Source organism: Bubalus kerabau, chromosome 23 (genome assembly GCF_029407905.1).
Source record: "Bubalus kerabau isolate K-KA32 ecotype Philippines breed swamp buffalo chromosome 23, PCC_UOA_SB_1v2, whole genome shotgun sequence".
NCBI classification, from domain to species: Eukaryota; Metazoa; Chordata; class Mammalia; order Artiodactyla; family Bovidae; genus Bubalus; species Bubalus kerabau.
Window position 1 is genome coordinate 15,416,872 of NC_073646.1, and position 19,029 is coordinate 15,435,900.

At 49.7% G+C, this 19,029-nt stretch overlaps 1 protein-coding gene across 4 annotated transcripts in view; it reads left to right on the plus strand.

The window, feature by feature from the left end:
* ABCC1 (ATP binding cassette subfamily C member 1 (ABCC1 blood group)) overlaps positions 1-19,029 on the plus strand; it is a 152,283-nt gene that overhangs the window by 93,159 nt on the left and 40,095 nt on the right. For all 4 annotated transcript variants that reach the window (XM_055561633.1, XM_055561634.1, XM_055561636.1 and 1 more), the window contains 4 exons: positions 6,547-6,693; positions 8,610-8,697; positions 11,378-11,453; positions 14,087-14,213. In XM_055561633.1, the coding sequence (XP_055417608.1) occupies positions 6,547-6,693; positions 8,610-8,697; positions 11,378-11,453; positions 14,087-14,213 (438 nt within the window). The remainder of the gene's footprint in view (positions 1-6,546; positions 6,694-8,609; positions 8,698-11,377; positions 11,454-14,086; positions 14,214-19,029) is intronic.

Below are 19,029 nucleotides of genomic sequence, written 5' to 3' on the forward strand. Positions count from 1 at the left end.
TGGGATTCTCCAGGCAAGAATGCTAGAGTGGGTTGCCATTTCCTTCTTCAGGGGATCTTCCCAACCCAGGGATCGAACCTGCATCTCCTGCATCAAAGGCAGATTCTTTACTGTCTGAGCCACCTGCTGGAGGCTCAACTTTTCAATAGTCTCTATGCATTAAATACAACTGTTAAATAGTCCTTACTGTATATATGATGCATTTTATTTTAAAAACAGAAAGTAATGCATTCGTGTGGTGAAGATAGTTAAAGCTGTTCCGAAGAGTCTGCAGCTGAGCTGCTCAACTCCAGCACTGCTGACATCTGGGGCCGGATAATTCGTTGTTTCTTTGTGGGGAGCTGTCCTGTGCACTGTAGGCTGTTGAGCAGCCTCCCTGGCCTTTCCCCACTAGATGCCAAATGGTACCTCTCCCCACATCTCCCCAGTTATGATGATCAAAATATCCCCAGGTGAGAAGCCCCTGTCTGCAGTGAAAGGCACTGCTCTTGCCTCCACAGGCCCCCATTGCCCAGCTTCCTTGTCCATACCAGTTTCTTCTATGTGTTTACGGAAAGAGCCTGCATGTATACCAGCATAACATTGACTAGATACAACAAATGTACTTAAACTGCTACATCTATTTTACTTTCATACTCGTGATAGCAAATCACACAGAAATCCAAGATGTTTGAATTCCTTTTTTTTTTTCTTTTTTATAAATAGGCAAAGATCTGAAGTCAGAGGGGTCATCTGAGTTGTGTTATGCTTAGGAAGAAAGGATCTTTCCCCATAACCCTTTGCTTTGCACGTCGGATCCTGTGACAAAACCTGGCCATTTCTAGCTAGTCACCCAAACTGCCAACTGTTTAAATAATCATTTCCTGCCCTGGTCTCCCTTAGGAAAGCACAGCAAGAGTTGCTTAAAAAGTATGACTGGCTTTTCTTGACCTTCAATTTGCCATTCAGCTTTGGGGTGATGGTGGACTTCCAGAGACAGAGTTAGCTGAGCTGTTTGTCATGAAACAGATGAGCCTGGGAGTCAGTCAGGGACCTTGACCCTGGCCGAGACATCGAAGCCTCTGCCTACATTAGGATAAAATATGTGGCCTCTGGTTCCCTTGGAAGGTATTTGCATGTTCTTTCCACTGGTGGATTCCTGCACTTCAAGGATGATGATGTGTTTACCCACCGGTAGGTATGATGGAAGACAGAGTCCTGAGGAGGTCAGGCAGGAATGGGGATGCCATGTAGCAGGATTGATGGGATTGTTTTTCTGGAATATAGAGCCTGGCATTTATCATGTCCTCATGTCCACCTAAGGCACTTTCCTAAAATAGCATCCCCAGGCAGCCGTCAGTATTTAGCATTTGCTGTCTTAGAAGGTTTGTGAGCTCTTGTCATCTCTGTGCCTTGTATGTCCCTGCTTTAGAATAATTACCCTTCTATACGCTGATTACCCGCTGTGCAGTTCTCCACTGACCAGAACATGCACGGTTCTTGTCTTTTATTGCTTGTATCCCTGAAACACAATGCGTGCTAAGTTGCTTTAGTCGTGTCTGACTCTTTGCAGGTAGCCCACCAGGCCCCACTGTCCCTGGGATTTTCCAGGCAAGAATACTGGAGTGGGTTGCCATTTCCTTCTCCAGGGGATCTTCCTGACCCAGGGATCAAACCTGCATCTCTTAAGTCTCCTGCATTGCCAGGAGGATTCCTTACCACTAACACAAATTGGGAAGCCACTGAAATATAGTGGACTCGGCAAATAGTACCCACTCATTAGGTGTATGTAGAATGACTGACTAAATGAATAGACTGAAGATTTGGATAAACTGTATTAGTTAGGAACCATCTTGCAAGTGGCAGAAACCTAACTTAGATCCACTCAAGTAAAATAAAAAGAAGGGAGCTTTTTGAGTCACAAAACTGAAAAGTCTAGGAAGGTGTTGGTTTTAAGCATGACTGGGGTTTCAGGTGTGGCTGGATCCAGGTACTCCAAAGATAATGTTGGGTATAATTCCTTCCCTGTCTCCTACCTTTGCTTTCTCCACGGTGGTGTCTTTGTCAGATGCAAAGTCAACATGCAGTTTCAGTTGATCCTGTCATCTCAGTAACCACAATGAGGAGAGAGCTCCCCTTTTCCCATTAGTTCCCACAGCAAAGCTGTGGGGTTGAGTCTCACTGGTTATGGTTGATTGAGTGCTTGTCCCCAATTCACTGGAGTCAGGGAACAGGGATGCTTGGATTGGCCAGGCCTGGATCATGTGACTTCTGTCAGAGATTAGGCTGTAATGTGGACGTTTGATCTGTGGCTGAACCTCATGGACTGAAGTTAGGGGAGATTCAGCTCCCCAAAGGAAAACTGACGTGTTGTTACAACCAACAAGAGTGGACACCAACCAGGCAGAAGGAACAGATGTTCTCATGAAGACACGGCAGGTTTTTAGGGGTTGGGCTGAGGTAGTTGGTTCGGTCATTTGCCCTATTTCTCAGTGTGGAGGGAGGCTCTGTTTTCACCCAGAGAGGTCAGTAGTTCTTCCTTGTTTGTGAAGGATTTTCCAAACCCTTGACCCTCACCATTTGTAAGGCTGTGGCAAGCCCCAGCTCCCCAGCCACCTCCACACACTGGCAGATGCCCTTGCTCCAGAGACCCTGGTTTAGTACCTATTTCCCACCCGACTGTGAGTCTCAGGATCTCCAAGCCTGCCTTACACAGTGCCTGGAACACAGAGGGTGCCCAGTTAGTAACTGATGGATGAATAAGTGCCCTCTACTTCCTGGAGAAGTGGACGCTGCAGATTGGATGGGGGCCACTCGATGTGCTCCCCGTGCTGCCAGCAGTCACCCCATCAGTTGGGCCAGTGGAGCTGGGGTATCCTGGTGGTGAGATGCCTGGTTTCTGTGTTGTTGAAGAGACACCCCTGGGTGTGTGCTTTCTTGCAAATCCATCCACCCACTCACCCATCCATCTACTTACCTATCCCACCCATCCACTCACCCACCCACAAACATTTTCTGGGTATCTGCCACGATCCAGGTGCTGTCCCAGGCACTGATGACAGAGCAGTGAATACTACAGACAAAAACCCTCACCCTCGTGGGGTGTTCGTTCATTCATTCTAACTGGGAGAGATAGACTATGCACATAATGAACGCATAAAGAATATATAGTATGCTAAACTGTCATAAGTGCAATGGGAAAAAAAAAAGGTTCTGGTTAGAGCAACTGTGAGGGCTTACAGTTTTTAAATTGGATGATCACGGGACTTCCCTGGCGGTCCGGTGATTAAGACTCCATGCTTCCACTGCATGGGCCGTGGGTTCTGTCCCTGGTTGGGGAACTAGGATCCTGCACTCTGCGGCCAAAAAAAAAAAAAAACGATGATCCAAGACTTCACTGAAAAGGCAATACCCGAGTGTTAAGCTGGTGGCAGTCAGGGGCCCGACCTTGAGAAGGAAGAGTGAGTGCAGAGGCGCTGTGGCCAGTCTGTGTCTGCCTCACAGAGGCCGTGGGGCTGGAACAGAGGGAAGGAGCGGGGAGAGTGGTGGGAGAGGAGGGCAGACAAGTTCAGAGCTGTGTCGTTTGCCAATCAGTCAGATTCTGGGGCCTGAGTCAAGACTGTGGCTTCTATAGTGAGTAAAATAGACTGATATTGGAAAGGTGATTTTTTAAAAAAATTTTATTTTAATGATAAATAATTCACCACATCGTGTGTGTGTGCAGTTCAGTGGTGTTTATTGTATTCACAGGGCTGGGCAACCATCCCCACTGCCTAATTCCAGAGCACTTCCATCACCCCAGAAGGAAACCCTGTACTTAGGGGAGTCACTCCCCATCCTCCAGCCCAGGGCATCCTCTCGTCTACCTCTGTCTCTGTTGCTGTTCAGTTGCTCAGTCGTGTCCAGCTGTTTGCAATCCCATGGACTGTAGCAGACCAGGCTTCCCTGTCCTTCACCATCTCCCAGAGTTTCCTCAAACTCTGTTCATTGAGTCAGTGATGCCATGCAACCATCTCGTCCTCTGTCATGCCCTTCTCCTCCTGCCTTCAATCTTTCCCGGCATCAGGGTCTTTTCCAATGAGTTGGACCTTCACATCAGATGACCAAAGTATTGGAGCTTCAGCATCAGCATCAGATATTCAGGGTTGATTTTGATTTGCCTATTCTGGATATTTCATTTAAATGGAATCATATATAATGTGTGTGGCCTTCATGTCTGTCTCCTTTCATTTAGGATCATGTTTTCAGGGTTCATCCATGGCACAGTGGGCATCAGCACTTCAGTCCTTTTTATGGTTGAATACTGTTTCTCTGTGTGGATCTGGTGGGGGGAGTTTTGAATGAGGAGACTCTCCAGGTAGGAGGCGAGTGTGCCATCAGAACCTGGGGGAGGAGAGCCAGCATGTGCAGTCGTCCCAGGGATCGGGTGTCGGTGGCTTTTTGAGCACCTAACCTCCCTCTTGGCCACAGATCCTGGAAAATTTCCATGCCTTCCCTCAGGGTCACCTCCCTTGTTAATGTCAGAACCTGCTCTCCTTTCCAGTGCCCTGTTCTTGGTGATTTGGTTGCCAAGTTGGGTCCGACTCTTGTGAGTCCGTGGACTATAGCCTGCCAGGTTCCTCTGACCATGGAATTCTCCAGGCAAGAATACTGGAGTGGGTTGCCATTTCCTTCTCCAGGGGATCTTCCTGACCTAGGAATCAAACCTAGGTCTCCTGCATTGCAGGCAGATTCTTTACCGACTGGGACCCAGTTAATAGATTCTTTGGAAAAATAGTCCAAGGACTTTGAACTGAGTCCTAAAACAAGAAATAAGACAGCCGCCATCTACTGCATTTTACTGTTCCCCAGGCACAGGGTTAAGCACTCTTCACTAGTGCCTGGTTCCTTGCTGCCAAAAGCCCTGTGCGTGCTTATCCTGATTTCCCATTTCATAGATGGAAAAACAGACGCTGTCTACTGCCCAGGGTCACACAGCTGGTAAACAAACAGAGCTTATGGGTTTAATGTTTAAGATATACGACCTTCTAATAGGTAGTACAGAAATGAGGCAGCTGAGACCCTGAAAATACCCTGGACCTCAGCTGCACCAGAATCTTGGCCACACTGGGATCTCCTGATTGCTGGCCATCTGTCCCGAGCTCAAGAATGAGGTCCCGGGCGGTTTATTTCCCCCCAGGGAAAGCCTTTAATGGCTCTTGGAGCCTGGGCTAACATGGGGGTGGAGACTTGCGCCCATCTGCTGGGTCCAAGGTTTTCCAGATTGCCTTGGTAATGTGTGCCGGTGACCTCCGGGGGATGTTGTTAGCCTCCCAGCACCACCGCCCCAGCAGGGGGGCAGGGCCCGGGGAGACACCTGTTGATCTTTTCCCGCCTAAACAGTGCGGCCCAGCCCTGGATTATTCGGGGTCTTTCCTTTTTCCTGGTGAGGGAGGGCCTGCTGTCTCAGACAGCTGAACCCAAATTCCCGTTGCCTGGGAGTTGAAATCCCAAGCCTCCCCACAGGACTTAAGGCAAGTCTGATTTTGTGAGGAAGGGAGTAGGCTTCAGAGGACCCTTGGCTGTTCGTTTTTTCTTTGTTTAAAAACACCTACGTTCCTTTCCTGGGGGTGCTCTGAGCTGGAAGGAGCTTTCAGCAGTGGCATGAGTCCTCCACGTCTACCCCATTTCACAGATGAGGCAGTGGAGGCTGGTGAGAGGAGGTGACTTGCCTGAGGTCTCAGGGCTCCTGTGTGCTCAGGGTCATTCTAGGCACTGAGGATACAGCCACATACACAGGTCCCTACCTTTGTGGAGTTTGCATTTCAGTGCAGAAGACAGACCCTCAATATCTGTGATCTTACAATGTAAGGTAGTGATAGGTGTTATGAAAAAAAATAAACCAGGATGTAAGGATGATACTGGAGAAGATTCTTGAGAGTCCCTTGGACAGCAAAGAGATCAAACCTGTCAATCCTAAGGGAAATCAACCCTGAATACTCATTAGAAGGACTGATGCTGAAGCTCCAGTACTTTGGCCACCTGATGTCAAGAACCAATTCATTGGAAAAGACCCTGGTGCTGAAAGGATTGAAGGCAGGAGGAGAAGGGGGCAACAGAGGATGCAATCCTTAGGTAGTATCACTGACTCGATGACCGTGAGTTTGAGTGAACTCTGGAAGATAGTAGAGGACAGAGGGGCCTAGTATGCTGCAGTCCATGGGGCCACAAAGTCAGACACAGCCTGGCAACCAAACAGTAGCAACAAGGATGGAGAGCGGTCGCGGGGCTGTTATGGGTCAGGCATCCTCCCTTAACAGGGAAGACGGGAAAGTCATTTTGGGCAGAGGGCACTGCACTGACATTGGCTGAGAGGTTTGACCTCGCTTGGTGATGTTGAGGGACCCCTTGAATGCCCGTTCAGTGTCCTGTGGAGAACGGTGGCGGGAATGGCCGGGACTTCGGCTCCTAGCCATTGGTTCATCCAGTTCATTCTCTGGGTGTTAGTGAGCGCCTGCTGTATGCTAGACTTTGTCTGGCACGTGTCACTGCTCCTGTGACTGCGATGCTGACCTGGTCTGCTTGCAGGTGGCCCTGTCCACGTTTGCTGTCTACGTGACCGTCGACGAGAACAACATCCTGGATGCCCAGAAGGCCTTCGTGTCCTTGGCTTTGTTCAACATCCTCCGCTTCCCCCTGAATATCCTCCCCATGGTCATCAGCAGCATTGTGCAGGTACAGGCGAGACCGGGGGGTTTCAGGGAAGGGGCTTGGGGGAAACGAGGCCGAAGGGCACGAAAGTCCCCTGGATGCAGCTGCCTCTGTGTGACTTGTCCCTGTGCTCAGGGCGGGGGCGACGGTGATCGAGGCCGAGACCTTTGTGCTTTTGTTGGTCCTGCCCTAAAGAAAAAGAGACGTTTTTATTTGTTGACATGCATACTAAAGTGTATGTGTGTGTGTGTGCGCACGCGCTCAGTCAGTCGTGTCTGACTCTGCGACCCCATGGACTGTAGCCCACCAGGCTCCTCTGTCCATGGGATTCTCCAGGCAAGAATACTGGAGTGGGTTGCCATTTCCTTCTCCAGGGGATCTTCCTGACCCGGGGATCGAGCCTGCGTCTCTTGTGTCTCCTGCATTAGCAGGCGGGTTCTTTACCCCTGCGCCACCTGGGATGCCCCAGGTGTATGGAACAAAAGTTACTGCAGCTAGGCTTTCCTGAGCTCTGCAAGATTCTTTCTGAAACACTGGATCCTCTCTGCTCTAATCGAGTCTGTTCCACCCTGCCCTGTCGTACCGTGTCCTGTTTCTTACACCTCCAGCCACTTCATGTTGATGTATTACAGAAATCAAACCAATATTGTAATTGAAGCAATTATCTTTCAATTAAAAATAAATAAATTTAAAGAAAAAATGCCGCCACTAAATTGGTTTTGCAACCCACTCATGGGCTTGGCTCACCATTTGAGAAACTCCAGCTGGACGCCCTAGAAGCCCTCAGCCCGGGTGGTGATTCTAAAGGAGAAGAAGCCACTCAGTCACACTTACACCCTCTGAAGCTCCTGCACTTTTCTGCCCATGGCGTTTGTCACACTCTTCTCCCTAATTGTGCACACGTTTCCATGAAAACCGTATCATTAGCCACATTGACAAATACGCCTTAATGTTTCATTGTCCAAGCTCTGGTCAAGGCTTTTAAAAAAATAAGCCAGTAAAACCCCTTGTTATTATGACCGATTTCATGTGTATGCAGAAGTGGTGAGAATAGTGTAAGAATGCTGCATGCCCATCACCCAGATCCAGCATTTTGCCGTGATTACTTCATCTGATCCTCTGTCTTCCTCCCTCCCTCCATTCCTTTCTCTCTCTCTCTTCGCTGAAGAATTTTAAAGCAAATCCCAGATCTCTTGGCATTTCACCCATAAATATTTCAGCATGCATTTCTTCTTACATAAGTAACACCATTATCAGACTTAACAAAAGTAACAGTAATCTCTTAAAATAATACTTGCTCCATATTAAAATGTTCTGGATTATCTCTCAGCAATGTCCTTGCTATTGGGCTGTTTAAATCAGAACCTTTGCTTTTTTTTTTTTAATTTGTTTTTGTTGAACATATGTTCAGTACATGCAGCATGGTGATGCGATACATGGACTTGTGGCACTGCTCTTAGGACCATAGCGTCAGCTATACCTCAGTCACCTGTCACGGTTATCGTTTGTTTTTTGTGATGGGAGCCATGCAGTCCTCGTCTCTTAGCAGCTGTGAAGTTTATCATACAGTATCCTTGGCCACAGCCACTGTGCAGGGCATTCAGCCTCCAGGACACCTTTATCTCCGAGTTTCAAGTTTGTCTTAAGCAAGACCATTGCCTTCAGTTGTTTCTCAAGTCTCTTGTCTGGCCAGGACGGTCCCCCACCCTCCTCTGTAATGCCACCTGTGGGCTTTTTAAAGGAAGACAAACAACAACCCAGACCCATTTAATTTTTGTCTTCTGAGGCGTCCGCTCGGGGTAGGAAATGCAGAAACTTGAGAAATAAGGGAGGATGTGGGCCCTTCCGCACCCAGGGGAAACCACTGTGAGTTAGCCTCGGTCTGTTTTTGCAAAAACGTGTTTAAAAATAACTGCAGCTTGTTGTTGCTCTCCGTGCAGGCCAGCGTCTCCCTGAAGCGCCTGAGGGTCTTCCTGTCCCACGAGGACCTGGACCCTGATAGCATCCAGCGCCGGCCCATCAAAGACGGTGCGTCCCGGGAGCGTGGACGACCTACAGGCCTTCCCAGGAGGGTGAACGTGCACCTCTCGTATCTTGCCTTCTTGTGAGAGGCCCACCCCTCCCGAGGGCCAGGTTCCAGGGCCCCAGCTTCCACTCCATTCAGGGCAAATGAGCAAACTAAGGAAGTTGGAGACTCGCCAAACTCCACCCCTGTAGCTGTGCCGCCTCAGGCAGGTCACTTCACTGGTCTGAGCCTCACTTTCCCCATCTGGGCAACGGAAAGGACAGTGCCTTTCTTTGTTTTGGTAGATTTGTTATTCTGTAGCTTATTAATTTCTCCTTTCCCAGTGGACCCCTGAGCAGGGATCTCCAGGCACTCAATAAGAAATATTCTAAGCACTAGAGGTAGTGACCGCTTTCGTTGTAACGACACGCCCGCTAAGTGGGTCCTGTCCTAAGGGCGTCACCGTACTCACCCATCCGTGGCTCACCGCAGCTCACGGAGGGGCGCTGTGGAAACCCCCCATCAGGAGATGAGGACGCTTGCCCCTAACTCGCACACCAGTAAGAAGTAGTCAGGATTCACATCCGCAGCCCGTCAGCAGAATCTGTATTCTCACCGGTGGTTCCGCGTCTCTGCACTGAGATTTAACCGAGCAGCCGCTGTGTGTCAGTCGTTGTTCTAAGGACTGTCTGTGTTGCCTCCTCTTTCTCCTCATGACAGCCCTGTAAGGTCGATCCCATGAACAATCCCAGTTTACAGATGAGGAAAGTGAGGCACAGAGAAGTTAAGTAACTTGCCTGTGCTTCACCAGCTAGGAAATGGCCACACGGAATTTGAACCCACAGAGTCTGGCTTCCAAGCCCAGTAGATGTGGTCAGAGGAATGAATGTGTGTATGCATGTGAGCGGTACGTCGCGTGTATGCACGTAAGCAGTGTAGCATGTGTGTACATGTGAGCGCTGCAGCAGGCATTCAGATGTCCTCAGTGGCGTGTGGAACACCCAGCACAGCACTTGCCAAACAAAGATCATGGTAGTCGATCCCCCCCAGTGTATGTGAGAGGCGGGCGGCATGGGGGGCTGCGTTCCTCAGCCGCAGCACCACCAACATTCGGGTCAGGGTCACTTTGCTGTGGGGATGTCCCATGCGTTGTATTGAGTTGGCCAGAAAGTTCATTTGAGTTTTTCTGCATAATGTTACGAAAAACCCAAACAGAGTTTTTGACCAGTGCTCTAGGCTGCTTGAGCAGCACCCCTAGGTGCCAGTAACACCCATCCCAGGTTCGACAACTGAAAATGTCTCCAGACATTGTGTCCCTGGGGGATCAAAGTCACCCCTAGTTGAGAACCACCACTTCCGGGAACCTCCCTCCTGATTTCCCTGGCCTGTGGTTGTCCAGTTTCTGTTGTGTTGAGGATCGAGTTATTCCCTGCCCCCAACACACACACACATGTGTACACAGACATGTACACACACACGTTGCAGAATGATGCCGTCTACTCCAGAGTTTGGGGTCAACCAAGGAGGTTTCAAGCTCCCCAAATCAGCTCACAGCAAGAGTCATGTTGGAAAACCCCTGGGCCTGGGTCCAGACCTCAGTTGAGGCCTCAGCCCCTATTCTCTGCCCTGAAGGCAGCCCCTCTTAGGCACTCAGCTTTTGAGATGTTTATCCACACTCTCCGGGTGCCAGACGGGGGCCCCTAGGCAGCTCCCGGCCAAGTCTTGTAGCCTCTAGCTTGACCAACTCTAGTGGCTTTTCTTAAATTCCTTAAATAGCACCTTCCAGCTTCCTCCTCGTTTGCTGTTTCAGGGGACAGATGGGGGCCAGGCAGGTTAAGTTCGGTTAACCAGTAACTTCCTCTCCTCACAGATTTTGTTGCTTTGGTGGGTGGGGCAATTTATTTATGCCTTTTGACAACCTAGAAGCACCTCCCCATCTTCTCTTTAGATGGTTTCAAGTTGGCTCATCATTTCAGTCAGAAGTTGTTTGTGTAAGTGAAGGGCATGGAGTTAAAAAGAGAATAAAAGGAGGGAATGTTGATGGAGGCAGAGGCGCTAGAAACACCTAGGTCCGCCTTGCACAGACTTTGTCTGGCTTGCCTTCCCCTCTCCCGCCACGATTCCCCATTTCCTGTTGCATCCCCGAGTTTGCACAGTTTACACAGATGGGTGTTGAGGGGAAGACCGACCTGCCCTGACGTGAGCTGCCCCGGAATCCGGGAGTTTCAGGGTGAAGGACCCTACTTCGAACATTAAAGGAGGGGCCCTGGAGGTGTAATGAGGGCTGTGGACCAGCCTGAGCTGATCAATCACAGGCGACTGCATGAGGGCGCTGCTGGGGCCCTGTGACCTTAGCTTCTGCTCACCCCGCCCCCGCCCCTCCCCCAGAGCTGCCGGAAGCTCCCAGGAATGTGTGCCGGAGGCCCCGGGTGTCCCTGGCCCTCCCAGATTGTGCGGCCTCCTATCTTTCAAAGGCAGAGCCCTCTCGTGGTTTTGGCTCTCTGGGTGGAGGCCGTCTCCAGAGCTGCTGGTTGAAGTTCTTCAGAAACAGTGACTGATGTGACCAGATAATGCCTAGCATGGGTGTCCAGCCTCTGGAGTTGAACAACCTGATAAGGAAAAACAAAAAGTAAGAGCCTGCTGCTCAAGCGCAGGCCACGGCTGCAGCTGCGCCTGACGTGTTGTATCTCTGGTGCCTTCCAGCTGGAGCGACGAACAGCATCACCGTGAAGAACGCCACGTTCACGTGGGCCAGGAATGAGCCCCCCACGCTGCATGGGTAAGTGGGACGTGGAGAGAGCCACGGGGCTCTGGGCAAACGCAGGTCCGAATTCCAGCCGAGCTCCAGCTCTGTAACCATGAATGGGTCACTTTGCCTTTCTGAGCATCAGTTCGGCTCATCCGGCTGGTCCCGTCGCACCTGCTTGGGCTTTGGGGACGAGCAGATGACCGTGGGCCTGGCTCAGAGGGTTCCCTCAGACTGTGAGTGACTCGAACCTTGCCCAGATAGGCTTAGGCAACAAGCCTTCTGGTTCACATAACTGCCAAGGTTCACTTTCAGGTTTGGTGTGATCCAGGGACTCAGTTCCTCTCCTTCGTGTCCTTGTTCCTCAGCCATCTGTGCTGCTTCCTTCTCAGACGTCCTCTTCCCTCAAGATCTAAGTGGCCCCCATCGCCTCCAGGTGTCCCTCGTATGTCATCAGGAGACCCACTTGCCTCTTATTGGCCCAGGTTGGGTCACGTGCTTCTCCCTGAGCCAATCGCTGTGCCAGAAGAGACAGAGCACACTGATTGGCTGGTGGGTCAGAAGTTGTGATGGTGGCAGGAAGGCTTGGGTCTGCTGAAAACTTGTCCGCTCACGTGTGGTATCTGGAGAAGGAAATGGCAACCCACTCCAGTATTCTTGCCTGGAGAATCCCATGGACAGAGAAACCTGGTGGGCTACAGTCCACGGGGTCGCAAAGAGTCAGACACGACTGAGCGACTTCACTTAACGTGTGATATCAGGCTGGGTTGTTCTCCATCCTCTCCCCCAGCTGCCTGGTTCACCCTTTCCCACCATTTCTATATCTGGGACACTGCCCACCTCAGTCCTTATTTTTCTAAGTCACAGCATCCTGGGAATTGACCTGCTTCCCTGGCTACTTGTCAAACGCCTCTGAGTTGTTTCCAACTGCAGGCCTTGCTCCGGGGATCTCAGACTTCCTTAAGGAGTCCCCCATCACAGGGCCAGACGGGACATTTTTAGGGGCCAGATTTATACCTACCCATGCCCCTAAATAACTGCCCCCTTACTGAGTAGCCAAATTACTGCTGTATTTTATTTGAGGATGTGGGGAGGGGCAGATCAGACTTTGCAGAAACGAGTCTGTGTAACACTACCCTGGATGGGACTGCATGTTTAGGAAGTTCTTCCTTATGTTTAACTTAACTCATGTCAGCTTCAACTTGAGCTTTTCTCTTGTCCTGCTTCATAAGTGAGTAGTCTGTGTCTATGCCTCTGTTCCTCTGTCTGTCCTTCTAGCCTCAAAGACCTTCTTGTTCCTGTCACCCTCCCTTGACCAACCCATTGAATATCCACCCCTCAACCCCCACCGACCCCAGATTTTTCCATCCAAACCTGTGCAATGTTCCCGTCTTGCCTGGGTGATCACAGGAGCTGCCTCACTAGGCTGACTGTTCTGTTCTGGCCCCTTCATCCATTCTCCTCCTAGCATAGAACAAAAGAACAATCAGTGTGACCACGTAGCAGGTACGGAAGAATTGAACAATGGAAGCAAAAGCCATCAGCCTTTCCACCAATATGTTGAAATCATAATAGCAGAGCTTGGAAAGTGCATCTGATGTAGGTGAACCCAAGGAGGCCCTGGACATGCCCACCCTTCCCCAGCGGGTGGGATTCCCCATCTCCACTTTGCTGTCTGCCGTGGAGGGCTGGGCGTGGTCCTATGTCGTGTGACGCCCATCTTGTCAGCAGAGTGTTGAGCCTGTTGTGTTGGGTTGGCCAAAACGTGTGTTTGAAGTTCTCCGTAGCAGTTTATGGAAAACCCCGAACAAACATTTTGGCCAACCCAGTACAATTACTGTTATATCCGCCAAAGGGCCATGTCAGTAGAGACATGTTTCTGAAACTCTGATTCAATTGTGTTAGGCCCTTCTGTCTGGCTTCCAGCTGGGAAGCGTGTCCTCCCTCTCGGGTCTGGATACCACCCACCCACCTCTTCAGGACTGACCTCCCACTCCCTGCCTCATCTTGTGTCATTGACCTGTCTACCTGTGGTCACGCCTGTGATTTCACACCCATAGGCCTTTCCTCACGCTGTCCCCAGGTGTCTGGGTTGTGCTCACCCTTCCTCTAGGCTTGGTTTTGGCGTGGCCTCTTTGTTGAGCGTCCCTATTGGTTCAGTAGTAAAGAATCCACCTGCAATGCAAGAGGTGCAGGAGATGTGTGCTCGATCCCTGAGTCGGGAAGATCCCCTGGAGGTGGGCATGGCAGCTCACTCCAGTATTCTTACCTGGAGAATCCCATGGACAGAGGAGCCTGGTGGGCTACAGTCCATGGGGTCGCAAAGGGTTGGACATGACTGAGTGACTGAGCACACACGCACCCTTCCTTGAGCACCTGCATCATGCCCCCAGGTGAAGTGGATCCCCCTCCACTCAAGCACCCTTCTCCTGTCTCGGTCACTCCTGCAGGGGTCTTTCCTAAGATGCAGCTGTGTCCAGCCTGGCACAGAAGCCTCTGCGGCAGTTCCCTGAACTAATAAGTTCGTTGTAAGAACAGCAGGAGTGATGTCCAGGCCTCAAAGACTCCGGACAACCCTGCCTTCCCTCTCTCCCCACTTGGGGCCCGTCCAGCGTCGGGAAGCCAGGCTCCCCCATCTGAGCCCAGGGTGTGTCATGTCGTTTCAGCATCACCTTCTCTGTTCCGGAAGGTTCCCTGGTGGCCGTGGTGGGCCAGGTGGGCTGTGGGAAATCGTCTCTACTCTCAGCGCTGTTGGCCGAGATGGACAAGGTGGAGGGACATGTGACCGTCAAGGTAGGAGGCCTGGGTGGGGGCCAGGTAACTCACGGCCGAGGGGAAGGCCAAGGGGCTATGCGGTGTTTCCTTTTATGAGCTTGTTAAGCAGGTGGGAACTCCTTTTGTTCTCTTCTTCTCTCCCCTCCTGGAAGGCAAGATTGTGGTGTCATTTAGTTCCTGCTGTGTCTCAGCACCTAGAATAGTGCTCAGGATGTAGTAGCCACTGGGTAAGTATTTAGTAAACACAGGAATGCCCACTGGTCCACCCTCTGCCCTCAACTCCCTCCCCATCACTGCCCTGCAGTGTGCATCCCGGGGCCTCCTTAAGCATGGCTCTTTCAGGCTTGTTCTTTCTCTTTGTGGTTCTCCTTGTATCTCTTTTGGCAAATGTAACAACACTTAAAATTTTTTATTGATGTCATTGGAATATTTCCTTGGAGAATTCTTTTTAAGGGACTTATTTAAATTCTCAGTGTTTGTTGGATTCTTAATATGGGGCTAAAGGGAGACTGTTTTTACTGCTTTTAAAAACACAGTGTTTTGAACTGAGTTGCAGTATGTCTTGGGAGAGAGTTTAAGAGGCTGCCTTAGTGAACAGATGTGTCGCATCAGAATCAGGAGCCTTGTTTGGCATTTAGCTCTGTCCCCCGCCCCCAAAACCCTTCCCTGGGGTTGGGGATATTTTCTTCCAGAGTTTTGTTGACACCAGCATTTCCTGGACCATGGTCTGCAGCAAATTCATCTTACTATTTAGGGAATAAAGAGTCCTGGGCCCAAACAAGCTTGGGAAATAGTACAGGTTCTGATTCCTTCCCTGTTGGACACTTAAAGGCTCTGATAAGTCCTGCAGGGAGGAAAAAAAAACCCAAACCCAGCCTGTTTAATTTTGGTTAATCCTGCGTGTCCCAGACATATTTGCCTGCACCTCTTTGTTGTCTAGACAGCAACTCCTTATGTCTTAAGATTACTTTCTCCTGGAGTCTACTCTTGGGGGATGCTGGTTTGTGCCATAGTTTTCATTTCAGAGCAAAATCCTTTCTTTGCTGATGATCACATGCCCATTGAGCCTAGTGTGCCTTAGAGAAAGTGTATGATAGTTGGGTCCAGACTAATGAGGGTTTCCCAGGTGGCACTAGTGGTAAAGAACCTGTCTGCCAGTGCAGGAGACACAGGAGACGGAGGTTCAATCTCTGGGTCAGGAAGATCCCTTGGACCTATTGTTTTAAGAAATGATCTGTCATTACTTTCAAATACATGTTATAAAGTAAGGTTCATAAGCAGCATGAGCTAGGTTAATTGCAAGAAGACTCGGGATCATGGTGGGATCCACACTGCCTTCTGTTTGATTAACCCTGGGTTTCCACAATCACAGCCCTATTGACATTTCATGCCAGATAATTCTTTGCTGTGGAGGCTGTCCTGTGCACTGTGGGGTGTTTAGCAGCATCCCTGACCTCTGCCCACGAGATGCCAGAAGCAGCCACAAGTCATAACAACCAAAAGTGTCTCTCGACATTGTCACTTGTGTCCCATGGGGGGCAAAATTACCCCCAGTTGAGAACCACTGAATACAGAGATGATGGACCAAAAAGTGAGGGTGTTTGAATATTTGGTTTGATGAGGTTGTAGATTTATTCGTGACTGGTTATTTTGCCTTGGTAAGGGAAGGGCTTCCCTTGTGGCTCAGATGGTAAAGAATCTACCTACAATGTGGGTAGACCCCAGGTTCGATCCCTGGGTCAGGAAGATCCCCTGGAGAAGGGAATGGCAACCCTCTCCAATATTCTTGCCTGGAAAATTCCATGGACAGAGGAGCCTGGCGGGCTACAGTCCATAGGGTCATACAGAGTCGAACATAACTGAACAACTAACTACAACAACAAGGAAAGTGCGGGAAATGTGTTTAAAATGTTTATTTTGTCTCAGTAGTTTAGTTGGTAGGTCTCATGCATACTGTGGGAATTACCTGTGGGTTCTGCAGTGAGGCTTTGTGACAGTCTGGCCACTTTAAGTTAGGATATTGGAATCAGCAGTTTGGTTATTTATCTGAGAATGGAGATGAAGAGCTGGGCTCCCTAGGTTTCATTTCCAACCTCATCCTCCTAGCCTCCCTTTATTTAACAGTCTTTGAGGGTTCCCCTTTGCCCTTTTAGTGAAGCTCATACTCCTCACCCCGGAGAAGGGAATGGCAACCCACTCCAGTATTCTTGCCTGAAGAATGCCATGGGCAGAGAAGCCTTGTGGGCTGCAGTCCGTGGGGTTGCAAAGAGTCAGACACGACTGAGCTACTGAACTGATCTGAACTGAACTGAGCAACTAACACACACATACACACACACACACACTTGTCACTAGGACCACCAGCCTTGTGTGAGTCCCGTGCCACCCCCCCAGCTCCTTCCTGCCTGTCTTCCTCTCACATCATGGTCCCATCACACTGGCCTTCCTGTTGCTCACACTTGCCAAGTTCCTCTTGATTTTGGACACACACAGCAGTCAGCGGCAGCTTGCAGCAAGGAGCAGTGAGCAGTAGCTGGCAGCCAGGTCTTAGTTTCCTGAACTGGGAGTCCTGGACCACAGGAGCCAGAAGTTAGGGCCTGAGTCCCTAGCCCTAGCCCTTGCCCACTTGGTCAAGAACAAATTCAGGAGAGGAGGCAGAAAGTACGAGTAAAGTAAAGTTTGTTGAAAAGAAAAGTGCCTGCAAAAAGGTGCATGGGCAAACTCAGAGAGTTGTGCTTTTCGGAAGTTTAAATCCTTTATAAGGGGGCCATTTTCCAGGTCTTTGTCTTCCCCTGAGGTGTGCATTAAGAAGAGGTGGCAGGAATACACAGAAGAACTGTACAAAAAAGATCTTCACGACCAAGATAATCACAATGGTGTGATCACTCACCTAGAGCCAGACATCCTGGAATGTGAAGTCAAGTGGGCCTTAGAAAGCATCACTACGAACAAAGCTAGTGGAGGTGATGGAATTCCAGTGGAGCTATTTCAAATCCTGAAAGATGATGCTGTGAAAGTGTTGCACTCAATATGCCAGCAAATTTGGGAAACTCAGCAGTGGCCACGGGACTGGAAAAGGTCAGTTTTCATTCCAATCCCAAAGAAAGGCAATGCCAAAGAATGCTCAAACTACCGCACAATTGCACTCATCTCACACGCTAGTAAAGTAATGCTCAAAATTCTCCAAGCCAGGCTTCAGCAATATGTGAACCGTGAACTTCCTGATGTTCAAGCTGGTTTTAGAAAAGGCAGAGGAACCAGAGATCAAATTGCCAACATCCGCTGGATCATGGAAAAAGCAAGAGAGTTCCAGAAAAGCATCTATTTCTGCTTTATTGACTATGCCAAAGCCTTTGACTGTGTGGATCACAATAAACTGTGGAAAATTCTGAAAGAGATGGGAATATCAGACCACCTGACCTGCCTCTTGAGAAACCTCTATGCAGGTCAGGAAGCAACAGTTAGAACTGGACATGGAACAAGAGACTGGTTCCAAATAGGAAAAGGAGTACGTCAAGGCTGTATATTGTCACCCTGCTTATTTAACTTATATGCAGAGTACATCATGAGAAACGCTGGGCTGGAAGAAGCAGAAGCTGGAATCAGGATTGCCAGGAGAAATATCAATAACCTCAGGTACTCTTGCCTGGAAAATCCCATGGACGGAGGAGCCTGGTGGGCTGCAGTCCATGGGGTCGCTAGGAGTCGGGCACGACTGAGCGACTTCACTTTCACTTTTCACTTTCATGCATTGGAGAAGGAAATGGCAACCCACTCCAGTGTTCTTGCCTGGAGAATCCCAGGGATGGGGGAGCCTGGTGGGCTGCCGTCTCTGGGTTCGCACAGAGTCGGACATGACTGAAGCGACTTAGCAGCAGCAGCAGATATGCAGATGACACCACCCTTATGGCAGAAGTGAAGAGGAACTAAAAAGCCTCTTGATGAAAGTGAAAGTGGAAGTGAAAAAGTTGGCTTAAAGCTCAACATTCAGAAAACGAAGATCATGGCATCTGGTCCCATCACTTCATGGGAAATAGATGGGGAAACAGTGGAAACAGTGTCAGACTTATTTTTTGGGCTCCAAAATCACTGCAGATGGTGATTGCAGCCATGAAATTAAAAGGCGCTTACTCCTTGGGAGGAAAGTTATGACCAACCTAGGTAGCACATTCAAAAGCAGAGACATTATTTTGCCATCAAAGGTCCATCTAGTCAAGGCTATGGTTTTTCCAGTGGTCATGTATGGATGTGAGAGTTGGACTGTGAAGAAAGCTGAGCGCCGAAGAATTGATGCTTTTGCACTGTGGTGTTGGAGAAGACTCTTCAGAGTCCCTTGGACTGCAAGGAGATCCAACCAGTCCATTCTGAAGGAGATCAGCCCTGGGATTTCTTTGGAAGGAATGAAACTCCAGTACTTTGGCCACCTCATGCGAAGAGTTGACTCATTGGAAAAGACTCTGATGCTGGGAAGGATTGGGGGCAGGAGGAGAAGGGGACAACACAGGATGAGATGGCTGGATGGCATCACTGACTCAATGGACATGAGTCTGAGTGAACTCCAGGAGTTGGTGATGGACAGGGAGGCCTGGCGTGCTGCGATTCATGGGGTCACAAAGAGTCGGACACGACTGAGTGACTGAACTGAACTGAACTGAGGTGTGCAGGCCTTAGCCAAGATAGATTTCAAAGTGAAGGCTTCTGGGAGGAGTAAGACTTATTATGGTCTGGCATTATTCTCTGACTTTCGACCCTAAGGAACCTTCCCATGCTTGTGTAGTGTCTCCTTTGTTCCAGAAAAAGGAGGGGAGTGGAGATCCCTTAATCCTTTACCCAA